General features: G+C 45.3%; 2 protein-coding genes across 10 annotated transcripts in view; one reads left to right on the forward strand and one right to left on the reverse strand.

The window, feature by feature from the left end:
* The window catches only part of LOC121270512 (gastrula zinc finger protein XlCGF8.2DB-like), a 46870-nt gene that overhangs the window by 4161 nt on the left and 18732 nt on the right, over nt 1-23977 (reverse strand). The gene's annotated exons all lie outside the window — the stretch shown is intronic.
* LOC121270510 (gastrula zinc finger protein XlCGF49.1-like) lies at nt 1216-17808 on the forward strand. 9 transcript variants are annotated; one of them, XM_041175859.1, is made up of 4 exons: nt 1216-1396; nt 2337-2458; nt 15788-15892; nt 16722-17808. In XM_041175859.1, exon 4 carries the CDS (start codon nt 16829-16831, stop codon nt 17780-17782), a length of 954 nt encoding a protein of 317 aa, XP_041031793.1. In that variant the 5' UTR covers nt 1216-1396; nt 2337-2458; nt 15788-15892; nt 16722-16828; the 3' UTR covers nt 17783-17808. The 9 variants fall into 9 exon arrangements, with proteins under 9 accessions (XP_041031793.1, XP_041031798.1, XP_041031789.1 ...); XM_041175864.1 differs by lacking the exons at nt 15788-15892; nt 16722-17808 and adding exons at nt 7021-7179; nt 7873-9212 and having other exon boundaries at nt 1241-1396; XM_041175855.1 differs by lacking the exon at nt 1216-1396 and adding an exon at nt 1706-1966.

The following is a 23977-nucleotide window of genomic DNA, read 5'->3' on the forward strand; positions in this document are numbered from 1 at the left end:
AACCTTCATCCCTTCCATTGTTACCTCCAGACTCCACTATTCCAACACATTCCTGGCTGGTCTCCTACATTCTACCCTCTGTAAACTTGAAGCCATCCAAACATCTGCTGTTTGCGTCTTCACTCGCACTGAGCCCCTCTGCTTCTGGAACTTAATTGGCTCCAGGTCAAGTAGCAACTTGATTTTAAAATTCTCATCCTTGTTTTGAAATCTCTCCATGGCCTTGTCCCTCCCTATCTCTGCAATCTCCTCCAGCCCCACAACCCTCTGAGATATTTACACTGCTCTAATTCTGGCCTTGTACATTCCCTATTTTAATCACTCCACCATTAGTGAGCGTGCCTTCAGTTCCCTCATCCAAAAGCTCTGAAATTCTCTCTCAATAACTCTCCCCCTGTCTACCACACGTTTCCCCTTTAAGACACTTGAATATTAATAAGTAGAGACAGTCTGTCAAAACTATTTATCTTGTACTCATCAGGACAGATGCAAGAACACCAAATTGCAAAGCTTATCGGTTGGACTCACTTACACTGCAGGAGGCAGAAGGAACATATCCAGCTGGGGACCTTTTCTTGAATTGAACAAAAGCACAGGGAACAATTGCTCCCTACTGTATTCTCCATGGGAAGAGCCAATCAGAGCTGGATGGCCAGCCAATCAGCACCCTTTTCTCATGCAAGATAAATTGTTGTTCCCTTTGAAATTTGGGATTCTTGCATCTACCCTGATGAGCGCAAAGCGAAAAGCTTTGACAGCATGTCTCTTTTTTCAGTAATACTCAATTTCTGTACAACCAAGAGACTATTTAAGACTCTGCTTAAACCTCTTTGCCCAAGTTTTTGGTCACCTGCCCTAATATCTCCTTCTGTGTCTTTGTTTTATAATTTTCCTGTGAAAGCCACTGGGATAATTTATGATGTTAATAGAAGTTGTTGTTGTTTCTGACTGTTACCCTGATCTCCTGTTTTACAACAACCCATTGATTTCACACCAAACTCATCTCTGATTTATTATCCCTCCTGCGGGTCATTCATCCGGGTCTGCAGCCTCTGTAAACATGGCGCCCACGCATGCGCCCTGTTGGACATTGACCACCACAAAGATGGTGGCCGCACCTGCGCTCTGTCGCTCATTGCCCCCTATAAAGATGGCGGCCGGTAACTCGGGCCTACTTCTGGAGAACAGTCATAAGACAAAAGCAAAAAACTGCGGATGCTAGAAATCCAAAACAAAAACAAAAATACCTGGAAAAACTCTGCAGGTCTGGCAGCATCTGCGGATAGGAGCACAGCCAACGTTTCGAGTCCGAATGACCCTTCAACAGCCTAAGCTGTCGTCTCGCTTCGTGAACGTGGGACCAATGGCTCTTTATTGAGGGTTTGGGGCCGATACCGTGAGTTTATGAAGCCTCCCAACCTACCCGCCAGCCCTATCTACGATCAGGGCGGTTATTTTCGGCTCTGAATCCGCAGTCGACCTTTGTAAAACCCGCATTTTAAATCCGTTCGCTCGAACTCATTTACCGTCTATTTCCGGGAACTGCGCATGCTCCTGCTCTCAATGATTGACGGCAGCTCCCGACCAATAGGAAGAAAAAGGCGGGCCTGGAAGACGGACTGTGCACAACTGGTCCTCCAGCCAGCCAATCGGAATGAACGAGGGGCGGAGCCCGCTGGTAATTAAGCATGCGCAGTGCGGATAGAGCACAAGGATGAAGGCAAAAACGAAAATAGCTGGAAGGAATCAGCAGGTTTGGCAGCGTCTGTGGAGAGGAACACAGTTAACGTTTCGAGTCCTCATGACCCTTCAACAGAACTGCCAGACTTACTGAGTCTTTCCAGGTATTTTTGTTTTTGCCTTCATCCCTGTGCTCTATCCGCACTGTTTTTGTTTTGGATTTCCAGCATCCAGTTTTTTTTGTTTTTATCACAGGGAAGAAGGATTCGGGTTGAAAATCCAGCGGGTGAGAAGGGGCCGAGTGCAGGAGAGGAGAGGCGGGTGGACACTGAGGGTTCACAAACATCTGATCTAATCCCAAACCGGATTAGAAACTCCCGGAGCCCAGTTTACACCGAGTGCTTGGAAACTCCTTTGATAAGGGGATTAGAAGGGGAGAATTTACACACAGCAAACTCAAACCAAGAGAAATGTTTGTCTCTTCTCAATTTCTATCCAGGGCTGACAGGGATGGATTTTGGAAACTCCTTCGACAGGGGGTTAGAAGGGGAGGACTTACACACAGCAAACTCAAACCAAGAGAAATGTTTGTCTCTTCTCAACTTCCATCCTGGAATGACAGTGATGGATTTTTTTTATAATTTCCTTTTTTACAGGATATTCAATGGGAAGGATTTGCAGACCGGGAACCTCAAACCAAACATTGTATCAACATCTGACAGTCACTCGGTTCTTCAGGACCTGGATATTATCGGACTTTGACTGTGGAAGGAAAAAGGTTTGTCTGTTCTGTCTGTGGGAAAAGATTTCAGTGTGACTAGAAAAGCATCGAGATATTCAAAATCCTTGTTAGATCGCACCTCAACCACTGGGTCTATGCTGTCTTTCTGTAGAGCAATCCAGTCTGTCCAATTCCCCTGCTATTTCCTTCCAGTGCAGATCCAGTCTCCTTTTTAAATTTTTGATCATCTCTGCTTCCAGCCCCCTCATAGGCAGTGAGTTCTGGGTTATTGCCACTTGCTGTGTAAAAAGTTCTTCCCTGTGTCTATTGCCCATAACCTTAAACCTGTGTCCATTAATCCTTGGACTATCACCTAATGGAAACAACTTTTTCTTTGTTCACTTTCTCTAAACTTATCATGAATTTGTCCACCTCTATTTAATCTCCCCTCAATTCTGTTACTCTAAGAAGAACAACTCCAGCTTCTCCAATCTAACCTTGTAACTGAATTCCCTTTTTCCTGGAACCATTCTGATAAATCTCCTCTGTATCTTCTCAAGGACATTTTTCCTAAAGTGTGGAGATCAGAACTGGGTGCAATACTCTTGTTGTGACATATCCAGAGCCTTTTAAAGGGTCAGCTTACTTTCCCTGCTTTCATACACATTGTATCTGTTTATGAAGCCCATATATTTTGCTAACTGCTCTCTCAATATGTCCTGCCACCTCCAAACATCTGTGCACATCAACCCCTAGGTCCCCCTGTCCCAGCACACTCTTTGAGACTGTACCATTCAGAATCTATTGCCTTTCCCTATTCCATCTGCCAGTATTCATCATCTCACTGATAGGGTTATATTCCCTGGAATTTAGAAAATTGAGGATTTTCTCGATGCGTTCATGATATTAATAGGAAATAGTGTGGTAGATAGAAAGGAACAATTTCCATTGGTTGAGGGAATCCAGGACTACGGAACATGGTCCAAAAATTAGAGCCAGACATTTCAGGAGTGAGATTCGGAAAAATCTTCTTCAGGTAAAATTGGGAGAAGTTTGGAATTCTCTTCCTGAATTGGTAGTTCATGCTTGATCAATGTTCGGTTTCAATCTGACATTGATAGATCTTTGCTAACACAAGGTATAAATTAAGGGATATGAAACAAAGGTCACAGATCAGCCATGATCTGATTGCATGGTGGGACAGGCTCGAGGTGCTAAACAGCCAAATCCTCGAATCATCAAAACTTACAGCACAGAGGGAGGCCATTCAACCCTTTGTGCTTGTGCTGTCTCTTTGAAAGAGCAGTTGTGTTTAGTCCCACACATCCACTTTTTGTTTGTAACCCTGTAAGTTCCTTAATCTCAAATCCCTGTTAACTCCCTTTTAAAATTCCTGATAGAATCAGGTTCCAGCACCTTTTCAGGTAATGTTCCAGATCCTGACAACTCTCTGTTGGTGCAGAAACTGCTGAACTCGATGTTGAGTGCGGATGGTTGAAATCGAAAGATGAGCTGCTGTTCCTTGAACTCCCCTTGAGCTTCATTGCAACAGCGCAAGAGGCCGAGAACAGAGGGGGCAGAGTGGGAGTGGGACAGAGAATTAAAATGACAAGTGACCAGAAGCTCAAGGTCAAGTCATGAACTGAACGGAGGTTGTTCCACAAAGTGATAAGCCAATCTGTGTTTGGTCTTCCTAGTGTACAGCAGACCACAACATGAGCAGTGAATACAGGAACTAAACTTGAAGTACAAATAAATCACTGTTTCATTACATCTTCCAAAACCTTGAGAACAGCCTGAAGAAAGATACTTTAAGAGTTAAAGCTACAAAGTAAAACAAACTGATTTCCAGAATAATAATCTCCATCCCAGTTAGAGGGATTATTAACAGCAGAAACACACCCCAACTGTCAGAATGAACATGAATGTGATTACAGCAGCAATAACAACAGAATCCAACCTCTGCAGTTACGTGTGAACTCGCTGGTTTCTCAGCAGTTGGATCATCAATTCTCACACACAGAGAAGGTGAATGATTTCTCCCCACGGTGATCTCGCTGGTGTGTTTCCCAGAGATGATTGTTTTCCCATACACCAGCTCTGTTTTCTGGGTGGTGTGGGCTGTATGTTCGGGAGATTCTTTCAGCATTCTGATGGAGTTGCAGATGGATGAAGACCATTTCCTTTGCCCCTCCTCCTCTCTCTATCCTGCCACAGAGGTCCGAGTCTTTTGCAGGTCCAGACTGAGTGGCAGGTTTCTTTCCCTGAAGGACGTTCATTCAGCTTAGTTTCACAACCTGCCTTTGTGTTTTTGTGGGTTCTCTCTCCCTTTTCTATTTTAAATCAATTTTACAGGGTATTAGAAGGGGAGGATTTGCCGTTGGGAAACTGAAACCATGAGAACAATCCTCACAAGGGGTTTGGTGCAATGGAGAAAGCACAAAGGATAGAAAGACAAATAAGACAGAAATAGAAAAGCTGGAAACTCCATAAGAAAACCAGAAGCTATGAAGAAAGAAGTGCACTCTGCTGTCCAGTTACAACACAGGAAGTATAGAGCTCACATTGTTCTGTAAATCACTGCCTCAACTTTACCTTTAGTCTATAGGTTTGTCTTGCCCTTCTCTCAATAAAGCTGCTCCATAACTGAACTTTGTCATGTCTGATCCTGTTGTAAGTAAGGGGCTCAATCCCTACAACCCATGTGTTTGCACCAGGGAGATGTCATTCATCTGTTCCATGTGTGGGAAAGAGTTCACTTGTTCATCCAGCCTCACTGCCCATCAAGTTGTTCACTCTGATAAGAGACCTTTTATTATTCTCACTTTGAAAGGAGCTTTAAAAGCACGAAAAATCTGATGAAATTCCAAGGCACTCACCCTGGAGGGAAACTATTCACCTGCATTGAATGTGGGGAGGATTCACTCAGTCATTCAACCTGCTGACACACCAGTGAGTTCACATCTCAATGCGTTGGTTGGATTCTGTTGTTATTCTGGCCACTGTCTGACCCTGAAACAAACTGTTCATCACCTAAGTTTTCACCTCGATTTCACCCTGAGCTGATTTTATGACCCATATCCGCTCCATCGCCAAGGCCACCTACCTCTGTCATCTCTGTGACATCTCCCATCTCTTCTCCTGCTTCAACCTACTTGCTGCTGAAGCCCTCATTCCTGCCTTTTCTCTCTAGATCTGACAATTCCAAAGCCCCCTCAGCCCTTTCTCTCATATTCTACCTGCTGTAAATACAGTTAGTCCCATTTGCACGTTACCCCTACACTCACTGGCTTACATTTGGTTCCCAATCTGGCAATGCATTGATTTTACAATTCCCAGATTGTTTTTCAAATCCCTCCATTTTCTCGCCCCTCCCTATCGCTTTAACCACCCCCAGCCCGACATCCGCCCCACACCCCCTCCCCACCCCCCACAGGATCTTCCTACTCCTCCAATTCCAGACTCTTACACACCCCTGATTTCAATCACCCCACCAGTGCCAGATGTGCATTCAGCTGCCTGGGTGCAAAGCTCTGGATTTCCTCCCAAACCGTTTCCACCTCTCGAAATTTCTCTCTTCTGCTTTAACAGGGTCCTTAAGACCTGCATCTTTGACCCAGTGCTTGGTCACCTGACCTGATGTGTGTCTTGGTGTTAAGGTTAGTTTGATAACAATCCTGTGAAGCACCTAGGAATGTTTGAGTGTGTTAAAGGTGCTACATAAACGTAAGTTGTTATTGCTGCTGTTAATCACATTCAGGACTGAACCATCTTCATTATGACTTTGGAAGTTTATTGCCACTGATTTTAATAATCTCTAACTGGGCTGGAGATTAAAATTCTGGATATAACGTCATAAATCAGTTTTGTTTCACATCTGCTGTGATGAGTTTTTGATTTCTCTTTGATACAAGGAGACTAATTGATGTCCTGTTACTGATTATTCAGTTTGTTGTAATTTTCTCCTTTCTTACTCCAGATGTGATTGCACTGGAGGGGGTGCAGAGGAGATTCACCAGGATGTTGCCTGGGATAAAACATTTAAGTAATGAAGAGAGGTTGGATAGACTTGGGTTGTTTTCATTGGAGCAGAGAAGACTGAGGGGCGACCTGATAGAGGTGTACAAGATTATGAGGGGCATGGACAGGGAGGATATGGAGCAGCTGTTCCCCTTAGTTGAAGGGTCAGTCACAAGGGGACACTAGTTCAAGGTGAGGGGCAGGAGGTTTAGGGGGATGTGAGAATTTTTATTTTACCCAGAGGGTGGTGACGGTCTGGAATGCACTACCTGGGAAGGTTGCCTCACATCCTTTAAAAAGTACCTGGATGAGCACTTGGCACGTCATAACAATTCAAGGCTATGGGCCAAGTGCTGGTAAATGGGATTAGGTAGGTGGGTCAGGTGTTTTTCACGTGTCGATGCAGACTCAATGAGCTGAAGGGCCTCTTCTGCACTGTGATTCTGTGATAACTTCAGTTCTCAAACCTTCAGTTACAAATCCAGCTCCCCAAACCAAACACTGAATTTCCTTTCTCACTACACTGTGTTTATTCCCTCTAATAATCTCTGCTGTCTGTCCTGAATGTTGCAATTGATGAAAATGAACAACATCAACAGAACCTGGAGGTCTTGTACCCAGCATTCCTATCGGTGGAGAATGTCCCAATCTTCATGACAAGGGAGAAGTGCGCATGTGCAGTTCATTGCACAGTTCGGAGCATGCGCAGTGCGGGTGATGGCGATGTGCGGATGATTGTTTGTTTCTCTCTATAGCCGGTAAGTTTATTGGGTGTCGGAAAGGGAGCGATGGTTGCAATGGGTGGGTGTGAAGCTTCATAAGTACCCAGTGTAGGCCTTAAACGCCGAACGTGGAGCCACCGTTCCCCCGTTTTTCCCGCCGGGGCCCCATCCGTGGGTCTTCTTCCGATCAGAGACCCGGTTTAACGACTGCCATCTTGAGAGAAGGCAGTGTGCGGCACTGCGCATGCACGGCCATCCTGGGCCAAGGAGCCAATCAGGAGGGGGGGGGGGTGAATGGCTAAGTCCCGCCCCTCGTTAACTGTGATTGGCTGGAAGATCAATCGAACCCTTCTTAGTTCTTCAGCCCCGCCTCTTGTTCTTTTGATCCAAATGGGAGAAGGGGGACAATAAATTGAGAGGTTACAGTCGGACTGAAATCAATTAGGGTCTACTCCCTAGAAACTGGGCGGGGAAGATTCAGAAACACCCACGGGAGACCGCAAACACCGCGTTTGCAGCTGGCGGATTTTTGCTTAATGCGCGGCCATCTTGGTGAAGCAACAGAGAGTCCCTGTGACCTGGAGAGAAAATGATTGATTGACTGACAGGAGCAGAGTTTCTTTATAGACTCTGCAAACCCAGATTAATAACCTACAGGGGGCACAATAAATCAGTTCTGAATTTCTATCCTGTACTGAGAGTGATGACTTTCATAAACTGATTTTGCAGAGAATTAGAAGGGGAGGATTTGCCGCCAGAAAACTCAAACCAAACATCACGTCAAGATCTCACAGAGTCACTTAATTCGTCGGAATTTGAATGTGGAAGGAGAAATGCTTGTCTGTCCTGTCTGTAGGAAAAGATTTCAAACATCAGTGTAACTAGAAAAGCACTGAGACACACACGCACATCCCCCCCCCCACCGCCCCAAGTGAGAGTGTTCCTGTGCACTGACTGTGGAAAGTACTTTAACTAGTTACACAGCCTGAAAAAAAACATTCACAGCGGGGAGAAACTGTACCTGTGTTCTGTTTGTGGACAAGGATTAAACTGAACATCCAATCTGGAGAGACAGATGCACCATGGAGAAACCATGGAAATGTGGGGACTGTGGGAAGGGATTCAGTTACCCATCCAAGCTGGAAAACCATCGACGCAGTCACACTGAGGAGAGACCGTTCACCTGCTCCGAGTGTGGGAAGGGATTCATTCAGTCATCCCAACTACTAACACACAAGCGGTTTCACACCGGAGAGACACGGTTCATCTGCTCTGAATGTGGGAAGGGATTCACTCAGTCGTCTGACCTGCTGAGACACCAGCGAGTTCACATTGGAGAGAGGCCATTCACCTGCTCTGAGTGTGGAAAGGGATTCATTCAGTCAGCCAATCTCCTGAGACACCAGCGGGTTCACACTGGAGAGAGGCCATTCACTTGCTCCGAGTGTGGGAAGGGATTCACTCGGTCATCCCAGCTGCTAACACACCAGCGGCTTCACACTGGGGAGAGGCCATTCACCTGCACTGTATGTGGGAAAGGATTCACTGGGTCCTCTGACCTGCTGAAACACCAGCGAATTCACACTGAGGAGAGACCATTCAGCTGTACTTCCTGTGGAAAGAGATTCAGGTCTTCATTTAACCTCAAAGTACACCAGCGAATTCACACTGGAGAGAGGCCATTCACCTGCTCCAAGTGCGGGAAGAAATTCACTCAATTATCCCACCTGCTGACACACCAGCGAGTTCACAAGTGACTGCAGGGGATGAATTCTGCTGTTAAGCACATCCAGGACTGAACCATGTTCATTCTGATATTTGGGGGATTGTTTTTGCTGATGTTAATAATCCCTGTAACTGGGCTGGTGTTTGATATTCTGGATCTATAGCTGAATGTGTTCTCAGGCTGCAGTGTCCTTTTAAGAACCGCTGTATCTGGTCTTTCCCCATAATTCAGGAACTCTCATCGGAAATTAGTTTACAACAAGATTCCGAACTTTACTTTAATATTAAACCAGTATTTGGGATGAACTCTGCAATTCAGTGTCTGAGAGATTCCACTGATTAAAATCACCAATTAGAAAGTGCTGATTAATCCTTGCTGACAATTCTTACTGACTTGCACATTACACACAGTGACACCTCCATTATCCATCAGAAAGAAGGAGAATCGGAATTAGTGGAGAACTGAGAGTTCCCAAATCTTACCCCTCCCGCCTGATCCAGAAATCCCCTCAGCATGGGAATGGAGATGAGCTCAGTCCAACTAACTAAGAATTTCAAGAAATCATTGTCTAATAACCTCATGGCAGATTGGTCAAGAAAGTAAGAGCCCATGGGATCCAAGTCAAAATGGCACATTGGATCCAAAATTGGCTGAGAGGCAGGAAGCAGAGGGTGATGGTAGAGGGATGTTTCTGTGACTGGAAGTCTTGTTCCACAGGGCTCAGTGCTGGGGCACTTGCTGTTTATGGTGTACATAAATGATTTGGACTTTAGGGGGTATGATCAAGAAGTTCGTGGATGACACAAAAATCGGTAGGGTGGTAAATAGTGAGGAGGATTGCCGTAAACTGCAGAAGGGTATCATTGGACTGGTCAGGTGGGCAGAGCAGTGGCAAATGGAATTCAACCCGGAAAAGTGTAAGGTAATGCATTTGGGGAGGGCTAACAAGGCAAGGGTATGAATGGTAGGACCCTGGAAAGTACTGAAGATAAGAGGGACCTTGGTGTGCATATCCACAGATCCCTGAGGTTGCAGGGCAGGTAGATAAGGTAGTTAAGAAGGCATATGGGACACTTGCCTTTATTAGCCGAGGCATAAAATACAAGAGCAGGGAGGTTATGCTGGAACTGTGTAAAACGCTGGTTAGGCCACAACTGGAGTACTGCGTGCAGTGTTGGTCACCACATTATAGGAAGAATATGATTGCACTGGAGAAGGTGCAGAGGAGATTTACAAGGATGCTGCCTGGGCTGGAGGGTCTGAGCTATGAGGAAAGATCGCATAGGCTGGGGTTGTTTTCCTTGAAGCAGCGAAGGTTGAGAGGGGGCCTGATAGCGGTGTATAAGATTATGAGGGTCATAGATAGGGTGGATAGGAAGGCACTTTTCCCAATCTACGGTTTCCCAATCTACAGATGCTCCTAGATGTGCTGAGTATTAGAAGTATTTGTGACTAACTTATATTTATTTTCATCCATTCACAAGTGGAAACATGTTCCACTTATCTACCATGTCAAACCCTTTCATTATCTTAAAGGCCTTGATCAGGTCATCTCTCACTCTCTTTTCCAGGCAAAACCTTTTCAAACTGTTCAATCTTTGTTGATTGATTGATATAACTTTCCAATTCTGTCATCTGAGCTGTTATTCACCATCCTGTACTTCAGTCATTCTCCCATTAGCTGAAAATAAGATGAGTTGAAATGAGCTGACCCAATGAGCGGAGGGTGGTTTTCATTCTAAATCCACCATTTATTTAATTAAGAATAGGTGTCAGCGAATGGCTTGATTTCATCCCGAGGTCAGTGTAAAGTTCAATTTACATGATTGCCAAGCAGCGAGGAGGTGAATTTGCAATTCCTGTGCATTATTTGTGCATTTTCCAAATTCAAACTTGAATTGAATCTATTGTTCTCCATCTTGAGTATATTCAATAGTTGGACACTTGGGGACATTCAATAGATATGGGGATGGGGCAAGAAAATAGAGTGGAGATGGAAGAACATTTAATGGTGGAGCAGGCTGAAGGGGCAGTACGGCTCCTATTTCTTGTGTTCTTATAAACATCACTGAATCATTTCCATGCAAGCACCGATGCAACACCCGCCCTTTCACCTCTTCTCTTCCCACGTACCAGCGCCCCAAACACACTTTCCAGTGATTTACTTACTTCTTGCTATTTTGTATTGTGTATTCACTGCTTACGATGTGGTCTCCTCTACAGAGGAAACTAAATCCCAATTGGTTGATTGCTTTGTGGAACATCATCTTTCAGTTTGAGAGTGTGATCCTGAGCTCCCAGTCATTTACCAGTTTAATTCTCCGCCCACTCCCACCTCTCTGTCCTCGGCCTCCTGCATTGTTCCAATGAAGCTCCATTAAGCTTTACGAACAGCAGCTCATCCTTGAATAGACACTTTACAACCTCCTCGACGCAAGATTCATTTCAGCAATTTCAGATCAAAACCAACGCTCCCATTATTTCAGACAATAGGTGCTGGTAATGATTCTGCTGTTACCATTTATCCCTCCTCTGGACCTGTCTTTTGTTTCTCCACTTGTCCCATTAGTTTATTTACATGTCTCATTATCACCCAGCATTGCCTTGCACCATCATCCCCTTTGTCATTTAATCACTCCAGCCTTTCATCCAATCACAATATTCTTTCTTTCTCTCCCCCTCTCTTTTCCCTGACCCTGTACTTGTTCAGCTATTAAATCTCTAAATTCTTCCGGACCTGAAACATTCACTCTGTTTCCCTCTCCACAGAAGCTGTTTGACCTGCTGAATGTTTCCAACATTTTCTGTTTTGAGGTCGGATTACCAGCATCTGCAGTATCTTGTTTTTGAGTCACAATGGATCAGTTTTCTCTGATTAAAGATAATGAAGAGATTTTAAAGAATGAGACAATAACTGTCCCCCTGTTCGACATGAAACTAAACTCACTGTTAATTCCGCCTCGGTAACAATTGTAACCACAAAGTTTCCAGCCGGGATTGAACCGGGGACTTTCTCATGTAAAGTAAAATGCTGCCAAGAATCAGCAAGTCAGGCTGAGTCTGTAGCCGCTCTCAGCGTTTGAAACCGTCACAATGCCCGGTTGATTGACGGCAGCTCCGGACCAATAGGGAGAGGGGGCGGGACTGGAGGACTGAGCAGGAGCTGTTGGTATCTCCAGCCAATCGGAGTGAATGAGGGGCCGTACTGGGAGTGAAGCATGCGCAGTGTGAATAATGGCGATTGAGAGACGCTTCTTTCTTGGACCCCCAAACGGTGAGTGAGTAAATGGTGGGTCGGAGGGAGTGATGGATCTGGTGGGTAGGCGAGGAGGCTTCGTAAACATGTTGTGTAATCCTCAAACCCTGAAAAAGAAGTTCCCTGTATCGGGAGGGACCGTCCCCCTCTTTGGTCCGAGTGAGGCCGCAGCTTTCTCCCAGTTACAGACCCGGGTTAACGGCTGCCATTTTTATTGGGGGTAATGTGAAGCAGGCCGCATGCGTGGCCGCCATCTTTGTAGGGACAATGTTTTTGGAATCTTTTCAATGACAATGGGAACAACTTGTCCATCAAACTGCTTCACGCTATGAGTTACAATGTCTTTTGATAAGGCAGAACAACGATATATATCCAAGTCAGTGACAATAATTTGGATTTATATTGTGTCTTTAACATAATAAAACTTGTCAAAGTATTTTACAGAAATGTTACAAAGCAAGGTTTGACACTGAGCCACAGAAGGAGATATTAGGACAGGTGACCAAAAGCTTGGTCAAGGAGTTAGGTTTTAATGACTATCTTAAAAGAGCAAAGAGAGGTGGAGAGGTTTAAGGAAAAAATACCAGAGCTTGTGGCCTAGGCAAATGAAAGAACAGTTACCCATGGTGGAGTGATTAAAATCAGGAATGTTCAAGAGGCTGGAATTAGATGAGTGTAGAGACCTCGGAGGGGTGTGCAGCTGGAGTAGGTTACAGAGATGGATAATCGCAACCGTGAAGAAAAACAAGGATTTCTTATAATTCTGGTGTTTCTTAAAGTGAAATCTTTGTAGGTCAGTGAGCACAGGGGGGATGGGTGAACAAGAAGTGGTGCGAGTAAGCACACGGGCAGCAGAGTTTTGGATGATCTCAAGATTACGGGGAGGTTGAATGTGGGAGGCAAACCGGGAGTGCATTGGGGTAGTTAAGTCTAAAGGTAACAAAGGAATGGATGAGAGTTTCAGCAGCAGATAAGCTGATACTGGGGTGTTGAGCGGTGTTACTGAGCTGGAAATAAGCGGTCTTGGTGATGATGTGGATATGTGGTTAGAAGCTCATCTAGGGGTGAAATACTTTACCATGGTTGCGAACAGTATGGCTTAGTCTAAGACATTTGCCAGGGAGAGGGATGGAGTTGGTGACCAGGGAGTTTGTAGCGGGGACTGAAGACAATGGCTTCAGTCTTTCCAATATTTAAATGGAGGAAATTTCTGTTCATCCAGTACTGGATGTCAGACAAGCCAGGATGGTGTGTGACTTGGAGGGGAGCTTGGAATTGATGGTGTTCACATGCTACCCTGGTCCTTCTAGATGGTAGAGGTTGAGGGTTTGGGAGATTCTGTCAGAGTTCTGGTTGGGTTGTAGATATATGAAATGTTTCTCCTTAATCCTTTGCCTCTCCTAGATCTCTCTCTCTTTCCTCTCTCATAGATGCCAGAGTATTGTATAGGCCCAAACCAGGTGGCAGGTTCCCTTCCCTGAAGGACATTACTGAACCAGTTGGGTTTTTATAACAATCCAGCACTTTTCATGGCCACTTTTTCCTCGTGCCGGCCCCACAAATTCCCAGATTCATTCAGCTCAATTTCACAACCTGCCTTTGTTTTTTTGTGGGCTCTCTCTCACTCCCTTTTTTTCTGTTTTAAATCAATTTCACAGGGGATTAGAAGGGGAGGATTTGCAGTCGGGAAACTGACCATCACATCAGGACCTGACGGAGTCGCCAAATTTATCATAATCTAAATATAATTGGATTTTGAACAAAGAAGGAAAAGGCACCGTTCACAGTGGGGAGAAACCGGACACGTGTCCTGCGTGTGGATGAGGCTTTTGTTATCTGATCTGTCAAAACATAAATATGATCACAACGGGGACAAACCACAGAAGTGTGAAGGCTGCAGGAAGGGATTCAGATCCCCCTCTGAGCTGGAAACTCACCAGCGCAGTCAGACTGGGCAGAAACCATTTACCTGCTCCACCTGTGGGAAGGGGTTCATTCAGTTATCCCACCTGCTGACACACCAGCGAGTTCACATTGGGGAGAGACCTATTAAGTATCCAGATTGTGGGAAGAGCTATAAAAGTTTTGGGGATCTGACGTCCCATCAACGTTTTCACACTGATGAGAGACCATTCAGGTGCTCTCACTGTGGTACTGGGTTCAGGCGATGTTCTGACCTTAACGTACACCACTCAGTGTGGAAACAGATTCACTCAGTTAACCAACCTGCTGACACACCAGTGAGTTCACACTGAGGAGAGGCCATTCACCTGTTCAGAGTGTGGGAAAAGATTAAGGTCTTCATGTACCTCAATGTACACCAGCGAGTACACACATGATCTCTTGACTGTTCACCTGCTCTGTGTGGGAGAAAATTCACTCAGTTATTCCACCAGCTGAATCATCAGCGAGTTCACACTGAGGAGAGGCCATTCACCTGCCCCGAATGTGGGAAGGGATTCACTTGGTCATCCCACCTGCACAGGTACCAGCGAATTTACAAGTGACTGCAGGGGTTGGATTCTGCTGTTATTGCTGCTGTTAATCACATCCAGGATCGAATCGTGTTCATTTTGACAGTTGTGGTTCTTCTCTGCTGGTGTTGATAATCCCTGTAACTGAACTGGAGTTTAATATCCTGATCCATAGTTGATTGTGTTCTCGGGGCTGCAGTGTCCCTTTAAGAACCGCTGTCTCTGATCTTCCTCCACAATTCAGGAACTCTCATCAGAAATTAGTTTACAAGAAGATTCTGAACTTTTACTTCATCCCAAATTGATCTTTGGTACGAACTCTATAATTCAGTATCTAAGAGGTTCTGATCGAGTGGATACAAAGAGAATGTTTCCTCTTGTAGGGAAGAACATAACTAGAGACCATTGATATCAGGTAGTCACCAAGAAATCCAATAGGGAATTCAGAGGAAACTTTTTCACCCGAAGAGTGGTGAGAAAGTGGAACATGCTACCACTGGAAGTGATCAAAGTGAATCGTATGGCTTTTGTTTAGTTGAAAAAGGTGCAACGCATGCATGTGTTTTTTTATGCAAAAGACAGGGCCCTGTGTGTGAATACATGCAGCTTCTAGCACATGTAAGTGAGCCACAGTGTGAGCCCAATTGATCATCTTAAAATGGTTGTTAGTGTAATTCTTTGCACAGTCAGGATTGTTTAGTATGACCCTTCTTCAGACCTAAAGAGAGGTGGAAGAATGATAAAATTTACACTGTTCAAGGAGGGTGAAGCTGGATAGAACGTTAGCAATAATGGGTGGTGGTTAAGGAGAGATTGACAAAGATATCATGGACAAAAGGGAGTGTTAATGGTGGTGGTGCAGGCCTCCAGACCCGAATTAGAAATTCCTAGTGTAGTGTTCACTCCAAACCAGCAACAGCTGCAGCCTCTTCAGGTCTCAGGCCTGGGGTAACGGCCGCCACCTTTATAGGGGGCAATGTGCAGCAGGGCGCATGCGCGGTCATCCTGGTCTAGGGAGCAGGAGGAGAGAATGTTATGAATTTCTATCCTGGACTGACAGGGATGGATTTTGGAAACTCTTTTTACAGGGAGTTAGAAGGGGAGCAAACTCAGACCAAGAGAAATGTTTGTCTCTTCTCAGTTTCTGTCCTGGACTGACAGTGATGTCTTTTGTACACTATTTTGCAGGAAATTACAATAGGATTCTCAGATGGGAAACTCGCACCAAACATCACATCAAAGTGGGACAGAATCATCATTCCATCAGAAACTGGATTTTATCAGCTTCCGAGTGTAAGTGTTGAGTTCCAGGTCATTACCACTGACTGTGTAAAGTTTCTTCTCACAAGCCCCCTCTAGATCTTGCACCAAATCTTAAATCTGTGCCTTGTAATCCTTTTATTATTAGCTATTGCAAATGGCTTTTCTTTATCCACCTTATCTAAACCTACCATTAACTTGCACACCTCTATCAAATCTCCCTTCAACCTACTTGGCATCCCCAGTTTCTCCAACCTCAGTGTCAGGAATGTATACCATCTACAAGGTGCACTGCAGCAACACGCCAAGGCTCTTTGGGCAGCACCTTCCAAACCCGTGACCTTTAACACCGAGAAGGACAAGGGCAGCAGATGCATGGGAACGCCGCCAGCTGCAAGTTCCCCTCCAAGTCACACACCATCCTGACTGGGAATTATATTGCCATGTGTCTCGGAGGGGAACTTGGAGGTGATGATGTTCACATACACCTGCAACCTTGGTCCTGCTAAGTGGTGGAAGTTGAGGGTTTGGACGATTCTTTCGGAGTTCTGGTCAAGCTGTAGATATATAAAATTTCTAGACTTTCTCTCTCTCTCTCTCTCTCTCTCTCTCTGTGGACCATAGTCCTGTGTAGGCCCAAATCAGGTGGCAGGTTCCCTTCCCCGATGGACATCAGTGAACCAGTTGAGTTTTTATGACAATCCAGCAGTTTTCATAGTCACTTTTTTCTCGTGCCGGCCCCACAAATTCCCAGATTCATGCCACAAATTCCCAGATTCATGCAAGTCAATTTCACAACTGCCTTTGTGTTTTTGTGGATTCTCTCTCACTCCCTTCTTTCTGTTTTAAATCAATTTCACAGGGTATTAGAAGGGGAGGATTTCCAGTCGGGAAACTGAAACCAAACATCCCATCGGGATCTGAGAGTCTTTGGGTTCATCAGGACATGAAGATCATTGGCCTTTGAACATGGAAGTAAAAAGCACCATTCACAGTGGGAGGAAACTGTGGAAATGTGGGGACTGTGGGAGGGGATTCAGTTACCCATCCCAGCTGGAAACTCATCGGCGCAGTCACACTGGCGAGAGACTGTTCACCTGCTCCGAGTGTGGGAAGGGATTCACTCGGTCATCCCACCTGCTGACACATCAGCGAGTTCACACTGGAGAGAGGCCGTTCACCTGTTCCGATTGTGGGAGGGGATTTACTGATTTATCTCACCTGCTGAGACACCAGCGGGTTCACACTGATGAGAGACCTTTTAAATGCTCCGAGTGTGGGAAGTGTTTTAAAAGTTCTCAGGAACTGATGTCCCATCAACGTGTTCACACTGATGAGAGACCGTTCAGATGCTCTCACTGCGGGACTGGGTTCAAGACCTCATATTACCTCATTGTGCATCGGCGCAGTCACACTGGGGAGAGACCGTTCATCTGCTCCAAGTGTGGGATGGCTTTCACCCAGTCTTCCAGCCTTGTGACACACCAGCGAGTTCACACTGGGGAGAGACCATTCGCCTGCTCCGAGTGTGGGAAGGGATTCAGTCAGTTATCCACCCTGCAGAAACACCTGCGAGTTCACACCGGGGAGAAGCCATTCTCCTGCTCCGAGTGTGGGACGCGATTCAGTAGTTCAACCACCCTGCTGATACACCAGCGACTTCACACTGACGAGAGACCTTTTCAATGCCCAGACTGTGGGAAGTGCTTTAAACGTTCCCAGGACCTGATGCGCCATCAACGTGTTCACACTGACGAGAGACCGTTCAGGTGCTGTCACTGTGGGACTGGGTTCAGACGATCATCTGACCTCAATGAACATCAACGCACTCACACTGGGGAGAGGCCGTTCACCTGCTCCGAGTGTGGGAAGAGATTCACTCAGTCATCCCACCTGCGGAGACACCAGCAAGTTCACAAGTAACGACAGTCATTCGATTTTGCTGTTAATCACATCCAGGACTGAACTATGTTCAGTGGGGTCTGTTTCTGCTGATGTTAATAAACTCCAGCCCAGTTATAGGGGCTATTATTCTGAGAAAAATGTTTAAAAAAAAATCAGCTTTGTGTTAAATACTGTGTCAAATCTTTCCATTATATACTGAATAGAAATTGGGTGACCAAAGGCGTTGTCTTCAGTCACCACCACTATCCTGTTCCCTAACTACCGAATACAAGTCAGTTCCTTTTGAAGGTCTCTCTCTCCCCTGTCTCTTCCATCCTCACCTCCAACAACAAGTGTGAGGAGCTCATGGACCTTCTTTGTCATTGAGATTGAGACAATCCGATCAGCTGCCTCTGCTGCTTACCTCCCTTCCACTAGCCCACCGGGTCAAACTGTCTCTAAAGTTTCCCCATGACCAATCCCTGAACTCACATCTTTCTCCAGTTTCCTATCTCTCTTTATACCCTGTCAGTGCTCAACTTGTCAATCAGACCCTTGAATTTATGCTCACTAAACTGCTGACCATCCAACTTTTCCATGTTAGCTGGTATTGATAATAGCTCTCTCTCTGCCCTCTTGTAGGGGGTGGTGGTGTGTTTCAGCTTCACCTCTGGCTTCTGAGCAGTCCAAATCACTACCACTCCCTGGATTCGAGACCTTGGACTTATTTGGTTGTTGTGACTAAGTGCAGCAGACAACTGGTTTTAGTGCAAGAAAAAAAACTGGGTTTATTGAAGTCGCAAATGAACTTGTAGCATTAGGATTACACTGAGATGATACAACCCTACAAAGTACACTTAGTTAAGAATGGGGAACACATGGCATAATGAGGGAAAATCACACTACTAATCCTTTGTCCCACCCCCAAAACCTAACTAAATTGAACTAGGAGAGGTCAGGGATCATGCTCACCAGCCAGGGTTCCTTGACAGTTCGAAATCCAGCCAGGTAAGCCGGTTGCAGTTTTGGGGTACGCTCTTTGTGTCCTCTGGGGCCTGCCGTCCTCACATGGTCCTGGTCTGTGGAATCTGCGAAGGTTCTTCAGTTGGCTGGAGGGCGTGGTTGTGGGTGGTCGATCTTCATGCAGGGCTGCAGTTGTGGCCTTGTTGTCTTCGGTTGAGCCTGCCACTCCATGCCCCTCTCCATGATGTTGCCTGTGGGCCTGCAAACCTACAGATCTCCTTCCTCCGCTTGGCTCAGCTACCTCTCCCTGCTTAAGGTTAGTTCTTTGTCTGATTTTGGTGGGCTTTTTCAGGTGATTGTTGTATCGTTTTTAATGGGCCTGCATGATGTTTATCGTTGTCTTCCTGTCCCCGAAACTAGTCTTGAACTGAAAGCCATTGTATATGTGGAGTATTGATAGGTTTGCATGATTGCATCGATTGCTGCCTTCCTGCCTTAGTAGTTAGTAGCAATTATTTATGCAAGATTTTGATGGGCTTTAGTTTCGTGCAAGGTGAAATCTTTCTTTGGGTTGATTGTTTTAAAGCAAAGAATGCATATTCTGTCTCCTCTCGTTGTCTGGCTTCAGGCAACAATCCACACTACACTCAACAAGCCAGGCATGTCCAGTCCCAGGCATTCATGGGCCTAGCCTCCTGTCTGCAGGGTTCTACACTTAACTCAGCAGTTGGGTCTTCTGCCATAAAAGTCCAAAAGTCATATCCTTGTTGATGATATGAAAAATGTGGGAATTTTGAGAACCCTTCACTCTCACCTTTAAATCCACTGTGATCACCCATCCTAAAAAAAGCTACTTTTGACCCAACCATCTTTGGAAACTACCGCCCCATCTCCAACCTCCCTTTCCTCTCCAAAGTCCTTGTACTTGATGTCCCCCAAGGGTCTATCCTTGGCCCCTCCTATTTCTCATCTACATGCTACCACGAGGTGCAATCATCCAAAAGCACCATGTTAGTTTTCACATGTGCACTGACAACACCCAGCTCTACCTCACCACCATCCCTCTCCATTCCTCCACTGTTACTAAATTATCAAACTGCTTATCCCACACCCAGTACTGGATGAGCAGAAATTTCCTCCAATTAAAAATTGGGAAGACCAAGGCCATTGTCTTTGGTCACCACTACAAATTCCGTTTCCAAACTACTGAGTCCATCCCTCTTCCTCGAAACTGTCTGAGGCTGAACCACACTGTTCACAATCTCGGTGTCTTATTTGACCACAAGATAAGTTTCTGACCACATATCCACACCATCACTAATACCAGATATTTCAATCTTCATAACGTCGTATGTCTCCAGCCCACCCCAGCTCATCTGCTGCTCAAACCCTCATCCATGTCCGTGTTACCTTTAGACTTGATGATTCCAATACATTTCTGACCAGCTTCTCACATTCACCCCACCCCCACACGGAAACGTGAGATCATCCAAAATTCTGCTGCCCATGAGCTTTCTCATGCCAGGTCCTGTTTACCCATCAGCCCTCTGCTCTCTGACCTACATTGGCTCCTGGTCAAACAGTGCCTTAATTTTAAAGTTCATAGTCTTGTTTACAATTCCCTCCATGGTTTCGTCCCTCCCGATCTCTGTAACCTCCAGTCACAGAACCCTCTGCGATATCTGTACTCTCATTCTGTCCTCTTGAACATCCCTGATTTTAATTATTGCGCTGTGCCTCGGTGTGAAGCTCTGAAATTCCCTCCCTAAACCTCTCCACCCCCTCCAGCTCTCTCTCCTGGTTTAAGATGTTGGTTAAAATCTGCCTCTCCAATCACGGTTTTGTCCATTTACCCTAATATCGCCCTCTGTGACTCTGTGTCAATCTTTTTCTTTATGAAACTCCTCTGAAGCACCTTGGGACATTTTGTTACATTAAATGTAACAGTTGTTGCTGTTTCACAGCGGCTAGTTTGTGCACAGTAAGATTCCACAAACAGCAATCAGGCGAGTGACTGATTAATCCATTTTTTTTGGTGCTGCATGAATGTTGGTCCCACTGCACCAGGAGAACTCCCCTGTAGACAGAATGTGGAGTAGTTGATATCTTCTGAGCTAAGAGTGGGGCTGACTGAGCTGTTGGGCCTGTAGTGTACCTTGAAGAACCGCTGTCTTCTCTCTACATCTAACCCATTAGAAATCCATGAAGTTTATGGATTCAAACGGAACAATAAATTATTCTGTCTTCCTCAGCTCCACAGTGAGTGAAACAGGTGTCAACAAAATATCATTTTTTCCATTATGACTGGGCTACTGTGTAGCAGGCTCATGGGGGTTGTCTGTATAGTGTGATTAATTTAATTAGACTGACAACAGTCAGCCAGCAAGTTTTAAATCATCAAAGGGTTTAGGTATCAAAGCAGGCATTTTTGAAGTGGAGATGAACGAGCTAAGATGGGTTACCAGTAGAACCTTGGTGAGGCCACAGCTGGAGTGCTGTTTGCAGTTCTGGTCACCACATTATAGGAAGGATCTGATTGCAGAGGAGATTCCCCAGGATGTTGCCTGGGATGAAACATTTAAGTTATGAAGAGAGGCTGGATAGACTTGGGTTGTTTTCGTTGGAGCAGAGAAGACTGAGGGGTGACCTGATTGAGGTGTACAAAATTATGAGGGGCATGGACAGAGTGGTTAGGGAGCAGCTGAGTCATGAGGGCTCACAAGTTCGAGGTGAGGGGCAGGAGGTTTAGGAGGGATGTGAGGAAAAACCTTTTTACCCAGAGGGTGGTGATGGTTTGGAATGCGCTGCCTGGGAGGGTGGTGGAGGTGGATTGCCTCACATCCTTTAAAAAGTACCTGGATGAGCACTTGGCATGTCATAACATTCAAGGCTATGGGCCAAGTGCTGGTAGATGGGATTAGGTAGGTAGGTCAGGTGTTCCTCACATGTTGGTGCAGACTCGATGGGCCAAAGGGCCTCTCCTGCACTGTGAGATTCTGTGAAATAAAAACATAAAACGCCAGAAAAGCTCAGCAGCACAGGGAGGAAGGAGAGTATGGGGGACGGGGATTTACATCTTTGGGGGAAGAAGATAGGAAGGAAGATTCCATAAAACTAGAATTGTCTGTCTGAATTTTGTAAACTCCTTTTGCAGTTGTTAGGAAATAGAGATAGTTTAGGTAAGTGATATGTGTATTTGGGTGTGTTAGGAATAAGGTATGCCTTTAGGTTTAAGTTTAATGCATTTTTTCTATTTGTGAGTTAAAGAGGTGAAACCTGGGATCTAGTTTCACATTAATGTGGAGACAGCAGGCCTAAGGCTTTGTTTGTGTGCCTGCATGCTGATGAGATTTTATGACTTTTGAAGAGAAGTTAAAACAGACACAAGATAGAAAAGAACTGTGCTGTTGCCCTGCAAAAGGGGTCTAGGCAGAGGGACCCAGAGGCCGAGGAAACCAGTAAAGCAATTTTCATTCTGTTGAAGTCAGGATTCCAGAGAGGCTGGACAAGAGAGGGAACTGCAAGGAGCATGTTCCAAAAATAGAATGAAGTCTCCCAAACCAGGGAGTAGAACAAGAAAGGTCTCAGGAGAACTGTTCAGCCAAAGGACAAGAGCAAGAACCTGGAAAAGCTCCTGTTAAGTGAAGTTAAGAGTGAAGATCAGAAAAAGACTCCAAGCTTAAAGGGAGAAAGCTGCAGGATGCAAATTTAAAGCAAGAAGCCAGAAGATCCAAGGGGACAGCAAAAGGTTTGTAACTCTTAACTATGGGCATGTGAAGCAGTGATGTTCTGTTGGTACAGTTGAACATTTGAGAGAGAGAGGGCATGGAAGGCAAAACTTGAATGCACGTTGTGATCCAGGGGAGAGGTGTATTGGAAGGAGAGTTTGAAGCCCTGAAGGTGGACATTAGTGGAAAGTGTCGGAGAAAAAGCTTCATTTGGGAGAAGATTCCAAAATCAGCTCTTTGAGGGTGGTGATTGGAAACCCTCGTGGGATAGACCAGTTGGCTCACAGTGTGACAAGAATCTGGGGTGGTTGGAGGGGGGGAGTTGATGAGAGATCCATAACATCTTTTTGGGGTAGCATCTGTTACCTGGTTTCAGAGTCTGGTTTGCCTGACCATATGTCACCTATTAGTTCACATGGACTGTATACTTATTGTGAACATCAGCATATAAGATAGCTTTTCAACTTGTGTTAGCCTCACAAATTTGTATATATCTGTAAAGGCATTGTTGTGGATGAAGGAATATTGTAATATAGTTAATCTTTTCCTGTTTAATAAATGTTTTATTCTTTTGTTAAAAGTTCATCAGATGACTCCTGTGACTCTGTTCAGTAGCCACTCTCCACGTATCTAAACAAAAAAAGTTAGGATCTATCAATCTGGGTTCCACCCTGGGGTTTGGCTTGTCCAGCAGTAACATCAGCTGGGGTCATAACACAGTCTTTAGAGGGAACCGATTAGTAGACAGGAGCCACAAGCTCAAAATCTTGGCCCGATTTTACAGCAGGAGTTCTGAAACAGAGGGCCTTGATTCCTGGTGAGGTCGAGGGCTGAGTAATTGGTGTTGTGAGCTCCGAGGCAGCAATGGCGGATTTGGAGCAGAGACTCAGTCCGGACAGTCCTGCCATTGGGTTCGAGGCTTCATGATTGAAGACATGTTGTTTACCACCTGGAGCCTCAGCTGGTTCTGAATTTCAAAGTGAGGAAATAGAACTACAAATGCCCCAAGGTTGCAATGCATTCCTCTCAATCATCCATAATGTCATTCACATCTTCCACTTCTTAGCTGCACTTCCTTCCAAACATTGCAAACTCGTCGTGTATCTTTCATCCTGATATTTCTCTCTGTGACATTATAATATGGAGCAGCACAACTAATGTGAATAAAGTCGGTGCCGAAAAAATGTGTTCACCCCCTCAGGGAACTGAACTACATTGGCACACACATATACACCAAGATTTACAAAGGCCTAAGGAGAGACAAACACCGAGAAAGCAAGGAAAGCAACTTGGCAATTTTTAAAAATTTATTCGTTCAAGGGATGTGAGTTTCGCTGACTTGGCCAGCGTTTGCTGCCCATCCCTAATTGCCATTGAGAAGGTGGAAGTGAGCTGCCTTCTTGAACCGCTGTAGCCCAAAGTGCTGTTAGGGAGGGAGTTCCAGGATTTTGACCCAGCAATAATGAAGCAACGGTGATATATTTTCAAGTCAATTGTTGTTGCATCTCGGCCTGCAAATTCAGTGAATTCTCGAAGATAAAGG

Source organism: Carcharodon carcharias, chromosome 27 (assembly GCF_017639515.1).
Source record: "Carcharodon carcharias isolate sCarCar2 chromosome 27, sCarCar2.pri, whole genome shotgun sequence".
Classification (NCBI taxonomy): domain Eukaryota; kingdom Metazoa; phylum Chordata; class Chondrichthyes; order Lamniformes; family Lamnidae; genus Carcharodon; species Carcharodon carcharias.

Coding starts and splice junctions, on each gene's coding strand:
- LOC121270510 (XM_041175859.1), top strand. CDS start 16,829: ATGGAAGTAAAAAGCACCATTCACAGTGGGAGGAAACTGTGGAAATGT.